Genomic DNA, 18,171 nt, shown 5'->3' with positions numbered 1-18,171 from the left:
AATCCCTGGGTTGGGAAGATCCCCTGGAGAAGGGAAAGGCTACCTACTCCAGTGTTCTGACCTGGAGAATTCCATGGACTATGGGACAAAGAGTCAGACACAACTTGAGCGACTTTCACTTTCAAAGATAATCCACAAATAGAAGCCCAATTGCAAGTTGCATAACACAAATTTTCTTAAGATCATCCAACATGTTTATTCATGTAATTCTTACATTTACCAATACCTTTACAGGGTATCCTACACAACTGCCAACTGGCATTAATTACAGAAAAAAACATGAATTATAAGCAAATATATTTACAAAAACAAGCAAATCAAGCTCACAAATTACTGAACCGTCATTAAATCAATTAGCAAGACAATTTTTACCTGATCCTTTTAAAATGTTTACCTTCTATATATTTTATAATGCACATAAATATATTAGTACAATAACAGGAATACCATCTATAAATATATGTTTTTCAGAATGTGCACTCAAAACTTACTTGTAAGGGTGACAACAAAAGTTGGAGATCACTGACTAGAATCCAGGGCCTAGCTGACAAAATTGCCTCCTAATCTAATTTCAAAGATCCAAAGACTAGAAGAAGAAAGTAAAAATGATCAATTATCTAAAACTTCAGAATGAAATATTTTGGGAGCCAAGTAAAGTTCTAGTATGAAACATTATTAAATAATCTGCTTAAATTTCTGCATTTTATCAATGATTTAAGAAACATGGACACTAGCAATTTGTTACCATTATATCTATCTTAGATCTTAAAACACTTCTAAATTGTCATATTTCATACAGACTCTATAAAACAAGCCAATGGTATTTTCATTTCACAGTCAGAAAAATTAAGCAAGGAGAGAATAAATGTCTTGTCCCAGATCACCAGATTGATACATGTACATTGTAGAAGTTTTCTATGGACTTCCCTGGTAGCTCAGGCAGTAAAGAATATATTTATATGTGTATTTTAGAAGTTTTCTAAAGTGCATATAAGCAACCCTACAAATGAATTTGACTTTGCTGTACACCTGAGACTAACATGTTATAGATCAACTACTCCAATGTAAAATAAAAATTAAAAATTTAAAAAGTGAGTTTGATTGTAACCTAATGAACTATTTAGCTTTCTTTCAAAACTCACTCTTTAAAACAATAGTAATTTGATCCTCCCACAAAGCCTATTGTATAGAGTGCATGAATAGTCATATACAGTACAAGTGTAAATTCTGGAATATAAAAAAGCAAGGAATTCAGATGACTTCACAAAATTCTAAAGCTGGTTAAGCTTTGCTTTGGCATTCCTCCCACCTTCCTTCTGGCGCTCCTACTCTTCTCTCCGAAAGGTACCTTCCATCTTCCCAAAGTTCCTCACCCCAAACACCTACTCAAAATTTCTTTCCCTTGCTCGATCGAGCCCAGTCAGGATAATTGATTTCAGCCAACTAACACAGCCAACGTTTACATTACCAAGGGCCAAAAAGGCCCTTAACTTTTCTGTGTCCAGAACCCCTTGAGAATCTTATAAAAGGACCCTCTTCACAGAAAAATCACATAGGCCCACACAGTATTTTTCAAACAATTTCAAGACCCATAATATCATAGCCAAAATATATCCATGAATCCCAGAATTATAAAACCCAAGTTAAAAACCCCTGCCTGTATTGTATAAATATCACAAAACCTCAAAACCCTTCAAAAGGAATTTGTGTTTTAAGAGATGATAAGCTCAAATATGCTACACTATATATATTCAAATACACAAATTCTAACTGTTAAAATTTAAGTCATCTCCCAAAGTTTTTAATGCTGTAATTCCCCTGAATAACAGGACCTACTTCTAAACACTAGTCATCCATTAATATTAACTTGTGTTTTAAGGCTCTACCTCTATATTCAGTAAGACTCTATAAATCTTGTTTAATTATCATGATTCATGACAAAATAATACACACATACACACACATAAACATATCCTGATAAAATCCAGTTTTTATCCCAAGGAGCTCTGCAGTATTCCTCACATTGCTATATCTGTTAAAATTCCCTTAATCCCTATCCTCAGTTTCTTCAACACTATACCATTTACCTTCTCTCTTCAGGCATTGGTTTTCAACTTCCGTCACAGGCCTCTGTTCTTCCACTTGACCTTCAGATATAGATGCTACCCAGGGTTGTCCTTAGTTGTTTCCTCACTCTTGATATCATACTCTTTGGCAGCTTTTATATCACATTATGCCCATGAATACAAATCTCCTAACAGACCCCCTACACACACATTTTCCCTTGATCTAAAGTCCAAATCGTCAGGTACCTAACTTTACCTATTCGACATTATCTTGATCCCCTAGCCTCACTTAACCTCCCTGTATCACTCATCCCTTCCCCCCAAATTCCCTCCCTCCTTCTATAAGCCCACACCACTCTTTCTTCATGTTAGTGCTCAACAAGTTGTATTATAGTTAGTTGAACCCTTATAGACAAAGCATCATAACCTATTTACCTTCCTCCTCAAACTCTGTTCTCCCTATACATTCCTTACCTTATTAAGGGCATCATCATTATCCATTAACCAACTGTAATCTTTAACTCTATGTTCTTCCTAATCAGGCCACAATCTCACCAGTTTCACTTTCCAGTACTTGCCCAAGTACAGCAAAATTTACTTGGTGTTTCTCAAATCAGACTATCAATGCCCTTCCTCTAGCCTCTTCTTTTTCATCAGTAAAGCAGCTACTCATCCTTCAAAGTCCTAATGGGTTGGCCAGGAAGTTCGTCCAGGTCTTTCTGTTAAGATGGTACAGAGAAGCCCAAACAAACTGTTTGGCCAACCCAATACTTAAAACACCCACTACATGAAAAGTCTTCCCTAACCTCACTTAATCTCCCTGTATCACTCACCCCTTCCCCCAAAATTCCCTCCCTCCTTCTATAAGCCCACACAACTCTTGCTTCATTTTAGTGCTCAACAAGTTGTATTATAGTTAGTTGAACCCTTATAGACAAAGCCCATGATTTATTTGTTCCTCTTGCATCTAGAACATGTCTGGAATATAGTATATATTTAAATGCTATCTGGTGAACGAATGGCAAAACTCCAGACTGAGGACACACTCAAGGTTATTTCTCAGTGGAGGGGATGCCTCATTCTCTTTTGAGCATAAATCAAATTAAGTCCCCTAGTCCCTAGCAACCAGTCAATCCTAAAGGAAATCAGTCCTGAATATTCATTAGAAGGACTGATGCTGAAGCTCCAATACTTTGGCCACCTGATGTGAAGAACTGACTCATTAGAAGACCCTGATGCTGGGAAAGATTGAAAGTGGGAGGAGAAGGGGATAACAGAGGATGAGATGGTTAGATGGCAAACCAATGCGATGGACATGAGTTTGAGTAAGCTCCAGGAGTTGGTGCTGGACAGGGAAGCCTGGCGTGCTGCAGTCCGTGGGGTCACAAAGAGTTGGACATGACTGAGTGACTGAACTGGATTGAGTCCTGAGCTCCCCACTTCAAGTCCACCGCTTAGTTTTTAAGCAATGTTTCATGGGGATATTTCCTCACTTCCTCTTGTCTTTTGTAGGTTTAGCTGTCAGCCTAACCACATTAACATTCAGTGGTAGCAACGAAACAGACTCTCCAAGTTCTAAAAAGCTAAGACTTTACAATTACCAACAGTAAATATGAGCTCTTTTTTAAAAATGGTCTTAACATTTAAGCACACAAAGTTCATTCTTCATGATTCTGAAAAAGGCTTGGCATAGTTTATCCAATAGGCACCACTGGAGAGTTCTGAAGAAAATTTCCACTTAAACTGTCAGCCAAACTTTTCACATTTGTAACCACAGAAATCAGCATACATGAACAAATGTGAATACTATACTGATATACTTTACTGTCTGAACTACCAGGGAAGCCTGATATACTAAATAATACGCTGCAAACAGTAGACACCAAATCATGTATATCACCAAAATGATGACCCATACAAAAGTAGCTCTTTTAGCTTCTTTTAAAAATACATCTCCAAAAAAAAAAAAAATACATCTCCAAAATTTCAGTGATCATCCAATGAATAAAACCAGATTCTTTTACCAGTTTCATCTACCTTTCCCCCCTACTCCCTACCATCTCTCCCCCAACACACATACACACTCCTCCCTTACTAGGCATGGCTTCCTCAGAAATTATCTAATGGCTCAGAAGCAGTTTGATAAGGAAGGTTATCAAGTTGGAATTCTGGAGAAGATTCCTTATGGTCGGTTTATTTTCTAAGTGACTGCTGTTGATGATAAAATACAGACTGACCTCAAAGAATCACAGTGTAGTAAGCAGGCCTGCCTTAAATGCCCCCTAGTTTTGTTTCGCCTTTTTTATGGGGGGGGGGGGCAGTCTTTATACTAGAATATCTTTATGAAGCTGTATTTCTGACTTTTCTTCAGTTCATATAAATGTTCACATTTTAGGACTAAAGACCACGTGAAGAAATATTTTTGAAGGTTCAGTAAATAAACTGCTCTGAGCAGGATTGAAACATTTTAGTTGAATTATGAACTGCAATGCAGGAAAAAAAAAACATATATATATATATATTCCAAAGTATATATAATCCACCTATTTTTCTTGAGCAATTATAAATTCTGTTCATTTTCTAAGTTTTCTCCATATTACATCAAAATAACTTCAGACAAAGCATCCTTGTTGCTACAGAATTAAGAGTTTCCAATAGCTCAATGTGGTTATAATCTTCTGGAAACACCTGAAATTGATTTGTTTCACCTCCTTTACTCTTTCTCTTCCAGCCTGACTTCCTTAGTAAAATATTGATGGATAAAAGTACTACCTGAAAAGCCAAGAAAGTAGATAATCCACCAAGGAGTTAGTAAGGAAGGAACCATATGATACATAATGCTCAAAAATTAACATGTATCCAGAGCCTAAAAAAATACTGATTGGACTTGGTCTAAATAAAAGGTTTCTAAAATAAACTTAACAAGTGGGTTTCTTTTCCATTGCTGCTTTACTAAGCATTCATGAAAAATTATACTTGGGTAAGCTCAGGCTGAACACACCAGCTTCAGCCCTCAAGGAAAACATGAAAGAGCACAGAGAAAATGTACTCTGGTATAAAGCATTTTCTGAAATGTTTTTTATAAAACCAAAGATTGGTATTCTTCGGTAAGAATGATTTTCCAAATACTATATAGATGTATATATATATATATACAAACATATTCATAAACATCTAAATTCAAATATCAAATTTCTTGGATTAATTACAGCCCTACAGAGAGTATGCAGAAACTCTTGAGATTAGACACTTCTGCGACTCAACAACCCACAGAGCTCCCCCTTTACCCTCCAACTTTTCAGAGGAGCACTGAGTGGATGAAACACCCCACTGCAGCATGAAGGACTGAGCTTGCCTAAAGATATCTGACAGAAGCTGAATGTATGCAATAACTTCCGGTTCTCCAGAGACTGGAAGGTGTGCTTCTAAAGGCTGACAGTTTACAGTCCTTCCAGAAACCAACATGCCTGTTCAAACACTTGTGAAAACAAATTTAATTTCAATCATTACTGTTTCTTGTATTATTATCATTCCCCAACTAACACGAATTGAATGCCTTATTACATATAAGGAAAGAGGTATAAAAAACCCCAGACTACAAGGAGCTTAATTTCCCCTGAAAGTCACCCACTTCCTATCATTTCACATAAAATCTTGAAGAAAGTCTGCTTGAACCTATGATGCAATGCAAACTCAGATATTTATATCCTAGGAAGTTGGGTCTTCAGCTACATAACAAAATTAGAGATGGATACATAATTGTGATTTAATTAAAAAAAAAAACCCTGCAATTTTGGGTTCCATTGGAATACACAAGAATTGGGAGGGAAACCTGAAATTCCTTCTCCTTTAATTCCCTCTACATCTAGACAAGTGCCCTCATTATCTCCTACAACTAGAGACATTTCCCTAAATCCAGGAGCTGAATTTGCTTAAAACCTGGTTAAGGAAACTCCTGGCTTGGGAATAAGAAATCTTTTCCCCCCCTAAATGAGAATATGATTACGACTTCCAAGCAAAAATCATTTTCCTCATGTATGCTGAGTCTGAGACGGGGGGAGGAGGAAGGCATGCACTGAAATCAAAGGACTTCAAATAAGGATGAACCAAAAGAGTGAAACAGTAATTCTTATCCTGATGGACTCTGTTGAAAGGCACACCTAACTCCTGTCCGAAAGAAAAAAAAAGGTCCTGCAAAAAAATTCCGCATACAGTTCTGGATGCAAGTTAAGATTAAGTATACTACATTACATTTGATAACTGCATGCTTGCTTCAGCGCTGATAAAATATGGAAATCTCACCTGGATGCACAGATAAGGGCTAGTCATATTTTCACTATGAAATAACACATCAAGAACTTTCAAACACAATTCTAGGGAGTCAGGCTACTACTGACTTATGGGAAGAAAAAAATCCTAGCATCTCCCAGCCCTCGCCCCCACCTCCCTTGAGTGAGGAACAATCCAGTAACTTACTGTTCAAGGCCAAAGGAAAAGAAATTTTTTTTTTTTAAACCAGGGGAAGGTGAAATGGGGAAAGGATCGCTGTGACAGCAGATGATATCCAGCAACAAAAGGTGTGAGATGTGCATACCCATTCTCTTGCAGAGCACTGTCCGAGCTGACCGTCTCACTCACACTACCTTTCACCGTAAGAGTTTTCAATACCCTGTTTCTACATACTAAAGAAAATGTGAATTTTACTCTGACCACAGAAAGTGTTAACCACAACTGACATCAGCTCTAAAACAAGCAATTAATATATTCTAATCTAATGCTTAAGAAGGGATGGAGACCAGGCAACAGCTCCCAACTGGCTGGACCAGTTATCATTTGAAGCCCTAAAAATATTAAAATTTTTAAACAACTTCAAGTTCTGATGGGCACAGTCAGATGGACTGTCGAAAGTTTAGAACCAACAGCAACGGCACAACAGGTGAGAGAGGAGGTGGACATCATGGCCCAGTTAAGTGGCTAACATGCAAGGGCAAACACTTGAGTTCCCCGAAAGGCTGGGGTTGTGGGATAATACCCATGCACAAGGCCATCCAGAGCTCCTGTCTTCCCAGTGTCAAAGGTTTGGTCCCTTCCTGGGGTCGCGCTACTCCCCCTATCCCTCCCACTGGGGACCAACACCCCAAGCACAGAAAGAACCGAGACCCCTCCACCCGCAGCATATTAGCTGGGGAAGAAAACACAATGTCGCTCCTTATTTCTGCGTACAAAAGGGCTCTGCGCCCTCCTCCTTGAACTGCCGCCGCTGCCGCCTCCTAACTTGCAAGAAGGTGGGCAACGCGCCATATTCCAGCGTCCCCCAGTCTACCTGGGTAACAAGCCCACGCCACCCCGGCGGGAGGGAAGCTCCGGAGGTCGCCCGAAGAGCCACCCTCCTCTCCCGCAAGAGACAGCGGCTCCCGCGCCCCGGCCCAGCCCGCCGCCCCGCGCCGCCCGCGGACCAGACCCGGGAAGGGCCGAGGAGGCGAGCTGGGAGCCGCCGCTCCGGTCCCGCGCAGCCCGCCCACCTCCCGCTCCCAGGCCAGCGCGCTCTCCCGGGCCTCCAGCTCCCGAACCCACGGGAAGGCCGGGCCCGGGCCCCGGGTTCCACGGCGGAGAGGAGGCCGCGGCCCCGAGAGCCTTAGGCGGCGGGGCAGGCCGGAACCCTGGGGCTCTCGGGAGGGCAGCGCCTCCCTCCCGAGCCCGCCAGGACGCCTGGGGCCTAGTGCGGCCTGCGCATCCTCGGGGTGGCGGTTTGACTGGGCCGGGCCGGGGCCCCCCGCCCGAGGCGGGCCGAATCCGGCGGGGGCCTAGGCCTGGAGCCGGGGGCGGCAGGGTGCTGGCTGCGGGGCGGGCCGGCCGGCCGGCGGGCGGGCGGCGTGTTGCGGCTGCGCCGGGGCTGAAATAGCTGGAGATTGCGCGGTAGGGCACTCACCTCAGAGCGGCTGCGCTACCGTGGGCCTGCGCCGTGGAGACTGCGACCGCGCCGGCTCCTCGCAGCCTCCTGCCACCAGCGGCAATGGCGAGCGCTGCCGCCTAAGCCGCCGCCGCCGCCGAGGAGGGGGAGGGGAGGGAGAGGAGGCACGCACGCGACGCACGGGCTCGGCTTCCCCGCCCGGCCGCCGCCATGATGGGGAGGTCGGCGCTACTTCGGCGGTGCATCCCGGAGGGGGCTTGGGCTCGGGCCTCCGCAGCCCCCCGAGATCTCCCTGCGTTCACATTTCCCTTCAGAGTTTTGGATCGGGCCGGAATCGCAGAGGCAACAGTATTAAAGTCAAATGTGGACGCCCCGGGGAAGTAAGGCAGGCGACCCAAGATGGTTGCTAATCCGTAAATAGTCATATTTTTCGCCCCCCAAGTCTCGAGAATTAGGACCTCCCGAGTGTGCCTCGATCACCGGCATGGGGCTTTCCCCTTCTTTTCCTCCCCGCTGCCTTGCCAGTCGCATCCTCACCCTGCCTTTGGAATGACCTTTGCTTCTCTATTCAAACCCTGCCGAACTATTTAAAAGCTAAAGTTTTTGTACCAAGCAATCTATAAATGTTTTCGCCCATTCATTCGTTTGGCAAACATTTCTAGAGGGCCCGTTCGTTGCCAAATATTTTTCTGGGCGCCCTGGAGATGTATGTACTTGTTAGGAAAAGGAAGTCCTCACTGTTAAGAACATAATCAATGACTGGAGGCAGTAAGAAGCAATAGGGACCGCCCCCCCAAGTAAGTAGGGAGGGCTGGAGAGTAGAAAAACTAATGTTAGAGACACCGGAGAGTGTTCTTTGTTTTTTAAATTGTGATCTGGAGACTACCTGCATCAGAGTCATTCAGGCTAATTATTTAAATTCTGGGGTCCAAATGGTTTCTCCAGAATCTTGGCTTTTTAGCCCAGGAACCCACATTTCTAACACCCCTCCCCATTCCTCCCCCACCCGTAAATACACATAGTTGTCAGGCACCATAGTTTAAGAACCAGTTGTTTTAGGGACTTAATAAATATCCCAAAGGGTGTCAGGAAACAGTTTCCCAAAATCCGGATACTTTTCATTTTCAGCAAGATTCCATTAATCTCAAAATGCAACGGTAACTAAAAACGAAATGTCTTTTTTATCCAGCTTTTCTAATAGTGTGTCACCACCTACCACCTAGGTGTTCAAGCCAGAAACCTAGGAAGGATCCATTACTCCTTTCTCCCTCAAATGCCAAAATCCAGTTAGATCTTTTGAAACAGTTGTTCCATGTCATTTTTTCCTTGGTCCAGGTGACTTGCATCTCTCATCAAGCTACTACATGGTCTCCCTGCTGCAGGAATTGCCTTTTCCAATCCATTCTCCACCCTCCAGTTTGAATGGTCTTTCAAAAAATTAAAGCATGTCATTTCTCTACTTAACAGGCTTAATAAGATCCCATTACCTATAAGTTAAAGTCTAAAATTCTTTGAGGTGCCCTCAGGGCCCTTAGTTTCTGCTTTAGCTCAGCCGCTCCATTCTTTCTGGAGCTAGTAATTGCCCTTCTTGGTAGCATGCTGGACATCTTCGGACCTGGGGGGCTTATGTTCCAGTGTCATACCTTTCTGCCTTTTCATACTGTTCATGGGTTCTCAGCAAGAATACTGGAGTGGTTTGCCCCTTCGCCATGACAAGGCTGCGACCCCATGCTGCCATCTCTAACCTCATCTGTCACAGACTTCTCCCTCAGGCTACAACCAAACTGGGAAGCTCTTTGGTCATAGGACAGAGGAAGTTCTCCCAACTCACAACTATTGCAAGGACTGCTCTCTGCATAGAGCTTCTCTCTCTACTGTGTACCTGCTTAAACCTGCCCCAGAATAATTCCTAATACCTCTTTAAGGTCTCCTCCAGGAAACAGTCCCTCCTTTCCTCCTTCCATCATCACACCCAGTATTTAACACCTATGTTTACTGAGCCTTGACATCCTGTTAGGCCCCATTTTACATTCCTTATACACATTACCTCCTTTATTACTTAATTTTCAAGTGGAGTCTATGAGGTAGATACCAGTATTATTATTATCTCATTTTGGTGATGGAGAAGCAAGATTAGTAAGAGATTGCTTATTCAAACCCAGGTAGTAAAAGATGGAGTCAGGTCTGAAAGCCATCAGCCTGACCTCAAAGTTGTGCTCTTAACCATTACCAGCTTTTTTCAGATTGTAGATTGAGAGCCACTGATGAAGCACAAAATTAACTTAGTGAGTCATGACCAACATTCCATAAAAGAAATAGAAAATATCAGAGAACATCAAACCCAGTCAGACTCTTGTTCTATGAAACTCATTTCAGGTGTATAAATGTATGTACATATGTGTGTATGTTTGGGCTAGATCATGCTATAAAATACATTTCTTCTTGGCTTACAGTTGCAAAAAAGTTTGAAAGCACTGGATTATACTTTCTAGGCAGTACTTCTCCAACCATATATCTTCCACAATTCAGAAGCTGCAAGAGGGTAGGGATTTTGTTTATGGAGCATGTAGGATCTTTGTTCCCCAATTAAAGATCAAACCCGTACTCCCTGCATTGACAGCATGGAGTCTTAACTACTTGACCACCAAGGAAGTCCCAATAGATCTTCAATAAACATATGATGGAAGACCTGTATCTACCGGCCTCAGAAAAATAGAAAAGTAATACAAATTACAGTTGGCCTGTGGCTCTCAGTATCGGAGGAGTTGTAGTTTTAGGACTCCAACAGATAACAAAATCTCAAGATACTCAAGTCCCTTATATAAAATGGCATACATTCTAGTATTTGCATAGAACCCACTCACACCTTCCCATCCTCTCATGTACTTTAAATCATCTCTAAATTACTTATAATACTAATAAAATGTAAATGCTATGTAAATAATTGTAAATACAATGTAAATGTGATGTAAATAGTTGCCAGTGCATAGCAAATTCAAGTTTTGCTTTTTGGAATTTTCTGCAATTTTTCTCCAAGTATTTTCTTTTCTGAGTATTTTTGATCTATTCTTGGTTGAATCCACACATGAGGAACCTGTGGGTACAGACGGCCACTGAACTTTCCAAAACAAGTGAGCCTGGGAACTCCAATTGCTCTGACCAAAAGGCTCAAAAGAACCTGAGATTCTAGAATCATTCTCAGAAAAAATAGGGAAAAATCTACTGTAAGAGATTAAAGAAGATTTTACTTTATTGACTACACCAAAACCTTTGACTGTGTGGATCACAACAAACTGTGGAAAATTCTTAAAGACATGGGAATACCAGACCACCTGACCTACCTTCTGAAAAATCGATACGCAGGACAAGAAGCAACAGTTAGAACTGGACATGTAACAACAGAATGGTTCAAGATTGGGAAAGGAGTGCGTCAAGGTTCTATATTGTCACCCTGCTTATTTAACTTATATGCAGAGTACATCATGAGAAATGCCAAGCTGGATGAAGCACAACCTGGAATCAAGATTGCTGGGAGAAATATAAAAAACCTGAGATATGCAGATGACACCACACTTATGGCAGAAAAGTAAAGAACTAAAAAGCCTCTTGATTAAAGTGAAAGAGGAGAGTGAAAAAGTTGGCTTAAAGCTCAACATTCAGAAAACTAAGATCATGGCATCCAGTCGCATCACTTGATGGCAAATAGATGGGGAAACAGTGGAAACAGTGACAAACTTTATTTTGGGGGGCTCCAAAATCACTGCAGATGGTGACTGCAGCCGTGAAATTAAAAGACACTTGCTCCTTGAAAGAAAAGCTGTGACCAACCTACACAGCATATTAAAAAGCAGAGACGTTACTTTACCAGCAAAGGTCCATCTAGTCAAAGCTATGGTTTTCCCAGTAGTCATGTATGGATGTGAGAGTTGGACTAGAAAGAAAACTGAACGCCGAAGAACTGATGCTTTTGAACTGTGATGTTGGAGAAGACTCTTGAGAGTCCCTTGGACTGCAAGGAGATCCAATGAGTCCATTCTAAAGGAAATCAGTCCTGAATTTTCATTGGAAGTACTGAAGCTGAAACTCCAATTCTTTGGCCACCTGATGGGAAGAGCTGACTCATGTGAAAAGACCCTGATGCTGGGAAAGATTGAAGGCAGGAGAAGGGGACGACAGAGGATGAGATGGTTGGATGACATCACTGACGTGATGGACATGAGTTTGAGTAGGCTCCAAGAGTTGGTGATGGACAGGGAAGCCTGGCGTGCCGAAGTCCATGGGGTCGCAAAGAGTTGGACACAACTAAGCGACTGAACTGAACTGAACTGTGATACCAACAAAGTTGGTTCTTAAAGAAGAACTAGATACCAACAAAGTTGGAATGCTCATTTGATTGACTTGTTACCTATAAAAAAATTGTACTGTGTGCTAAGTACCAAGTGAGTAGGGAGGGATACATATCGTAAGCACTCAGGTAATCAACAATGAAGCTGTGTGAGAACTAGGGAGAGGTAGAAATGAAGAGAGATGAGCTGGGGCAACTGTTTTCACAGGGGACTCTTCAGGACCCACTGATAAACTGCACGAAGCTCCAAGAGCAGTAGAAGCTGCCCCATCTCTAGTTAGGAATGTGCACAACTCCAGCCCTACAAGGATGGATGGGACCTTAGCACTATGGAAGCAACTTCAAGGAGTTTTGCCTCTTTGGGAACATCAAAGGCTGGCCCAAGCAGGGTCTGCATTACTAGAGAGTGCTGGCCCCAGTCAACATGAGTGCTGGGGTCAAATTCCCAGTTCAAAGCCTGGACATACCACCTCCTACCTGTAAGACTTTGGCAAGTGGCTTAACATTTCAAGCTTCCTTTTCTTCACCCATGACATGGAGGTGAGGAGATAATACTCACAAAGGACTCAGGACAGTGTCTGGCACCCAGGAAGCACGTAGTAAGTGCTGGGTATTATTACCTCTTCCCAATTACCGTTAATCATGTCAGTTGCTTGGTACAAAATATTGTTTAGTCACTAAATAGTGTTCAATTCTTTTGAGACCCCCATGAACTGTAGCCCACCAGGCTCCTCTGTCCATGGGATTTCCCAGGCAAGAATACTGGAGTGGGTTGCCATTTCCTTCTCCAGGGGATCTTCCTGACCCAGGGATCAGACCTGAGTCTCCTGCATTGCAGGCTGATTCTTTACTGCTGAACCACCTGGGAAGTCCCAGTACAAAATACAGATATGATAGATGGTGGCTACTATGATGATAATGATGAATGAGTGTTCATGAGCACATGTCACTATCCCTGGGTACTCCCCCCAAAAGTTAGGGAGAACATTCAAGGAATGCCAATAGGAGGGATTTGTGTAAGGGAACAGTGTAACAAGCTTAGAAATGTCAAGATGAGTTCTTCTATACCTAAGGTGATTTTTGAGAGAGGGGATGGAAAAGACTATTTATTGTTTCTTATTTTTTGACCATGCCATACAGCACTTGGGATCAGCATGTTCCCCGACCAGGGATGGAACCCACATCCCCTACAGTGGAAGCGCAGAGTCCCAACCATTGGACCCCCAAGGAAGTCCCATTATTTTTTTTATTAATATTTGCTATATTAAGGTAACAACTTTTAAAACCAATCTTTCTTTATACCTTTAAGTGTTATTCACTAATCTCATCTGTTTATATATCTAGGAAATTTTAACAATCATTTTCAAGGGCCCTCCTCTCGCTGAACCCAAGCTCTGCTGATGATCCCCTGTAATATGTATCTCCCATTCCAAACTCTTTCTCTGAGGGTCTGCCCTGCATGAGACTTCAAATTGTTCTCATGTCTTACAGACGCCATACATTTAGGCGTCTTGGGAATGAACAAATTCATACAAGAGCTTACGATACTGCTTGACTTTTAATGAATACTCAGTAAGTTAGTTATTGTTATTATTAAGTATATGAGGAGGGCTTTTTTGTTAGATCATGCATTTAATCATAGTATTTAAAAAGCAAGGTGAGGGACTTCCCTGGTTAAAGGGGAAAAGCCTGCCCGCTTTATCCTCCCTCAAAGCTCCTCCTCCTCTCGTGGTCCTTGTCTCAATTCACAGTGTCTATGGGTTATAACGGGCTTCCCTGGTGGCTCAGTGGTAAAGAATCCACCTGCCAGTGCAGGAGACATGGGTTTTATCCCTGGGTTAGGAAGATCCCCTAGTGTAGGAAATGGCAACCCACTCCAGAATTCTTGCTTGGAGAACACCATGGATGGAGGAGGCTCACAAAAGAGTCAGACGCAAATTTAGAGACTAAACAACAACAAATGGGTTATAACATCTTAAAATCTTTTTTACACAACTTCTCTGTTCAGTTTAACACATATTTATTGGGCACCTATTAGGTACCAGATGCCTTGGTGCTAGGGTTATAGTGGGAAACATGGACCTTGTCCTTGAGAGAAGGCTGATTAATGCTCCTTCAACTCAACTAAATACACTAAGCTCCCTTTGATAACTCTTTCACTTACAACATTGTTAATAAATTCCCCTAAACATTTTAAACAACATTTACATACATAATATAATGACTTTGCTTTTTTTTTCCTGCCATGCCCACAGCACTCAGGCTCTTAATTCCCCAACCAGGGATCAAACCCATGCATGCCCCCTGCATTGGGAGCATGGAGTCTTAACCACTGGACCACCAGGGAAGTCCCTCACTTTGCCTTTTAAATACTATATTAAATGCTATTTAAATAATTAAATGCATGATTTAACAACAACAAAAAGAACTCTTCTCATATACTTAATGGGGCTTCCATGATGGTTCAGACGGTAAAGAACATGCCTGCCAATGCAGGAGACCCGGGTTCGATCCCTGGGTCAAGAAGATCCTCTGGAGAAGGGGATGGCAACCTATACAGTATTGCCTGGAGAATTCCATGGACAGAGGAGCCTGGCAGGCTACAGTCCATGGGGTCACAAAGATTTGGACACGACTGAACAATTAACACTTTCACTTTTCATATACTTAATAACAACAGTAACTAACTTCTCTGAGGATTCATTAAAAGTCAAACAGTATCACAAGCTCTTGTATGAATTCATTCATTCTTATGCAACAAACTGGCATTATTATTATACTTATTTTACAGGTGAGAAAACCAAGGCAAAAAGTTCAAGTTGCCTGTTCAATAACCAGATATCTAGCAAATAGTTATTAATCGAATACTCTTATAAATCTAATAAACTTGTAAATATAAAGAATGTCAGATTCTATTTCAGTATTATTTGCACACTATTAAAATCTCTAGTATGAGTTTATTTTTTTTAATTAGTTTATTTTCTATTTTTTAACTTTACAATATTGTATTTGTTTTGCCATACATTGACATGAATCCACCATGGGTGTACATGTTTTCCCCTTCCAGAACCCCCCTTCCACCTCCCTCCCCATCCCATCCCTCCGGGTCATCCCAGTGCACCAGCCCCAAGCACCCTGTATCATGCATTGAACCTGGACTGGCGATTCGTTTCACATATGATAATTTACATGCTTCCAGTCCATTCTCCCATATCATCCTGCCCTCGCCCTCTCCCATAGAGTCCATAATACTGTTCTATTTATCTGTGTCTCTTTTGATGTCTCGCATACAGGGTTATCTTTACCGATTGACTAAATACCATATATATGTGTTAGTATACTGTATTGGTGTTTTTCTTTCTGGCTTACTTCACTCTGTATAATAGGCTCCAGTTTCATCCACCTCATTAGAACTGATTCGAATGTATTCTTTTTAATGGCTGAGTAATATTCCATTGTGTTTATGTATCACAGCTTAGTATGAGTTTATGTTTTATTTTTTTTTTTAGAGTTTAAATGGTTTTTATTTTTATATTCACTGAACTTCCCGAAACCAGGTCCTCCTTATTACAAGAGTTCTTGGTAGTTTTCTCTCTGAATCTGTCCCTGATTTACCCTTAAGCAAAAATGTGTTGAGGTGGTCCAGCATATGGAAGGAGAAGAGGGGAAACAGCCAGGAATGACTCTACCCCCATCCCATCTCATGTAATCCTGGAAACTTCCCACATCCACTTAGGAAGAGAAGAAGGAAGAAGGGTTTTTCTTTATTCTTTATAATCTTTCTCCCAGCAAAACATATCAAGGCATAAAGCCTAACTGTTCAGTCGTCTTTAGGGAACATGGCAAAGGGCCTTTCCTTTTTCTCAAACAAAAAGGGCTACAGACCCCAAGTTTTCCCTAAGGGGAAGATAAAGCTTAAGGAGAACAGACAGCAGTAGAGATGTCAGAAGGATCCAAAGTCTCATAGAAAGGCACTGGGGTTGGCTCGAGGATCCTTCTGATTCCGAAATCTCATCGCTAGCCAAACACCAAGGATCTCTGTGAAGCTAAAGAAGAGTCCAACACCCCCCAGGATTTTCAGGGCTTCATCTGAATGCTTAAGAAACTTTTCTCCACACATCTGACATGTGGGGTTCTGGCTCTTGCAGACTGCAGTGCAGAAAGCATAATCTTGTTGATCCAGGGTTGTAAGGTTGAACAAGCCACAGCAATCAAAACTTCTTTCCAGTTCATCCCGGGTCTTGTTGCTCATAACCCACCAAGATGCATTGATGACATCTGTCTGTTTGCTTAGGTTAATGGCCAGACATGAGCAAGAGATTCCAGACTGGAAGATGAAGACCAAACCAAGGATGATCATGTAAAAGAAAAGCAGTACTTGGTGGTGGTTGACAGCACCTACCAGTCCAGCAACCGCGATGAGAAAAGGAAGACTCCCACTGCAATGACTCCTCTGATGATATGGATGCTGGACACCAGACCCAGGCCCTTAGCCCATGCAGCCACTCCAATGAGCAACAAGCCTACCAGCATGAAGACCACGTTGAGCTCATAGAGCGCATTCTTGGAGCAAGTAAAGCCTCCACAAACCATCTCCCCAGCTTTGGGGACCCAAGTGGTCCCAAGGACTTGGGGGGAGGGTCTCACGGACCATCTTCTTAGTATGAGTTTAAAATCAGTTATTCAATTATGTATCTTACCCTGGAATCACAAGGCTCATTTGTCATATTCTTGAATTAATACATTGTCTAAATCTTAAAAACATTGAAAATGCCAAATTACATAGAATACTACTAAAGTTAACATGAAAATATGAATACTGTGGGTTTGGTGTATTTCATCATTCTCATATTTGATTCTGAACTGTTTTAGGATTAAACAACATTTACCATCCGGAGCACATTGAGGTTACTGCCTCAAGCCTCCTGAACTTACCTTTGCAGGAGAATGGGAAGTCCTGTCTCAGAAGCCTGAGGTTGCTTTTTAACCAAGACATGTCAGAAAGATGAGATTCTTCTGCCACCACTGTGAACACGCCAAGTCTCTTCTATGTGATGCTAGGTCAATAGGGTTTTTTCAGACCTTACCATACTAATTAGATTCCCAAGATGCTTTACTTAGTTTTTCTGGACCTATTGATTAGGTTATGAGTCCTGAAAAAAATCTAGTGACCACCCAAGTTCTCTCCCTTCTTGATTAGATCCAACTAACCTCTTCATTGGATGATTATGTTTGTACTATTTTCTATTCCTGCCCTGTATGCCATAATCCTGTGCTCAGGTGCTCAGTCGCTTCAGGAATGTCCAACTCCTCAGGACCCCATGGACTGTAGCCTGCCAGGCTCCCCTGTCTATGGGAGTTCCCAGGCAAGAATACTGGAGTGGGTTGCCATTTCCTTCTCCAGGGGTTCTTCCTTATCCAGGGATCAAACCTGCATCTCCTGCACCAGCAGACAGATTCTTTACCACTGTGCCACCTGGGAAGACAGTGTAGGTTCTCTAGAATTCAAATATGAGTTGAGCCACTGGTCCCTAGAGGGCACTCAAGACTCTCCCCTTCTTCACCCTCTTTAGCGTGAGGTCAGGGAGTTGAGCAAGAAATTTCATCCCACCCTACCCTATCCCCATAAAAGAAGAAAAGCTTGCTAAAATTGGAGAATATGGACTCATTTATGTTTTCCAGATGTAGAGTGTTTAAAAGGTAAAAGGTTCAGCATGAGTGGATGCAGTCTCCCATCTTCAACATATCCTCACGGGTACCAAGGGTTACCCTTGCCCTACTAGTTCAGTTGGTAAAGAATCTGCTTGCAATGCAGGAGACCCCAGTTTAATTCCTGGGTCAGGAAGATC

General features: G+C 42.2%; 2 protein-coding genes and 1 long non-coding RNA gene across 6 annotated transcripts in view; 1 reads left to right on the top strand and 2 right to left on the bottom strand.

Moving 5' to 3' along the window:
• The window catches only part of NRF1 (nuclear respiratory factor 1), a 121,088-nt gene extending 112,967 nt beyond the window's left edge, over nt 1-8,121 (bottom strand). For all 4 annotated transcript variants that reach the window (XM_081531302.1, XM_081531304.1, XM_081531301.1 and 1 more), the window contains exon 1: nt 7,996-8,121. The gene's annotated coding sequence lies outside the window, so the exon portion shown is untranslated. The remainder of the gene's footprint in view (nt 1-7,995) is intronic.
• A 43-nt stretch (nt 8,122-8,164) lies between these two features.
• LOC145522583 (uncharacterized) lies at nt 8,165-17,139 on the top strand. Its single transcript, XR_014066042.1, has 3 exons — nt 8,165-8,357; nt 13,463-13,591; nt 16,617-17,139. It is a non-coding gene; the product is annotated as an uncharacterized LOC145522583 (long non-coding RNA).
• Nucleotides 16,230-16,915, bottom strand: LOC145522582 (tetraspanin-31-like). Its single transcript, XM_081531305.1, has 2 exons — nt 16,850-16,915; nt 16,230-16,604 (listed from the first exon to the last, which is right to left on the bottom strand). The coding sequence occupies exons 1-2, from the start codon at nt 16,913-16,915 to the stop codon at nt 16,284-16,286; spliced, it is 387 nt and encodes a 128-aa protein (XP_081387431.1). The 3' UTR covers nt 16,230-16,283.
• Nucleotides 17,140-18,171: the final 1,032 nt, after the last annotated feature.

Source organism: Giraffa tippelskirchi, chromosome 10 (assembly GCF_054371585.1).
Source record: "Giraffa tippelskirchi isolate mGirTip1 chromosome 10, T2T-mGirTip1v1.2.pri, whole genome shotgun sequence".
Taxonomy (NCBI): domain Eukaryota; kingdom Metazoa; phylum Chordata; class Mammalia; order Artiodactyla; family Giraffidae; genus Giraffa; species Giraffa tippelskirchi.
The sequence above is the reverse complement of the archived record's forward strand: the minus strand, read 5'-3'. Positions and strand labels throughout refer to the sequence as shown.

Coding starts and splice junctions, on each gene's coding strand:
- LOC145522582 (XM_081531305.1), bottom strand. CDS start 16,915: ATGGTTTGTGGAGGCTTTACTTGCTCCAAGAATGCGCTCTATGAGCTC. Junction 16,605..16,849: donor TCAACGTGGTCTTCATGCTG/GTAGGCTTGTTG, acceptor CTAAGCAAACAG/ACAGATGTCATCAATGCATC.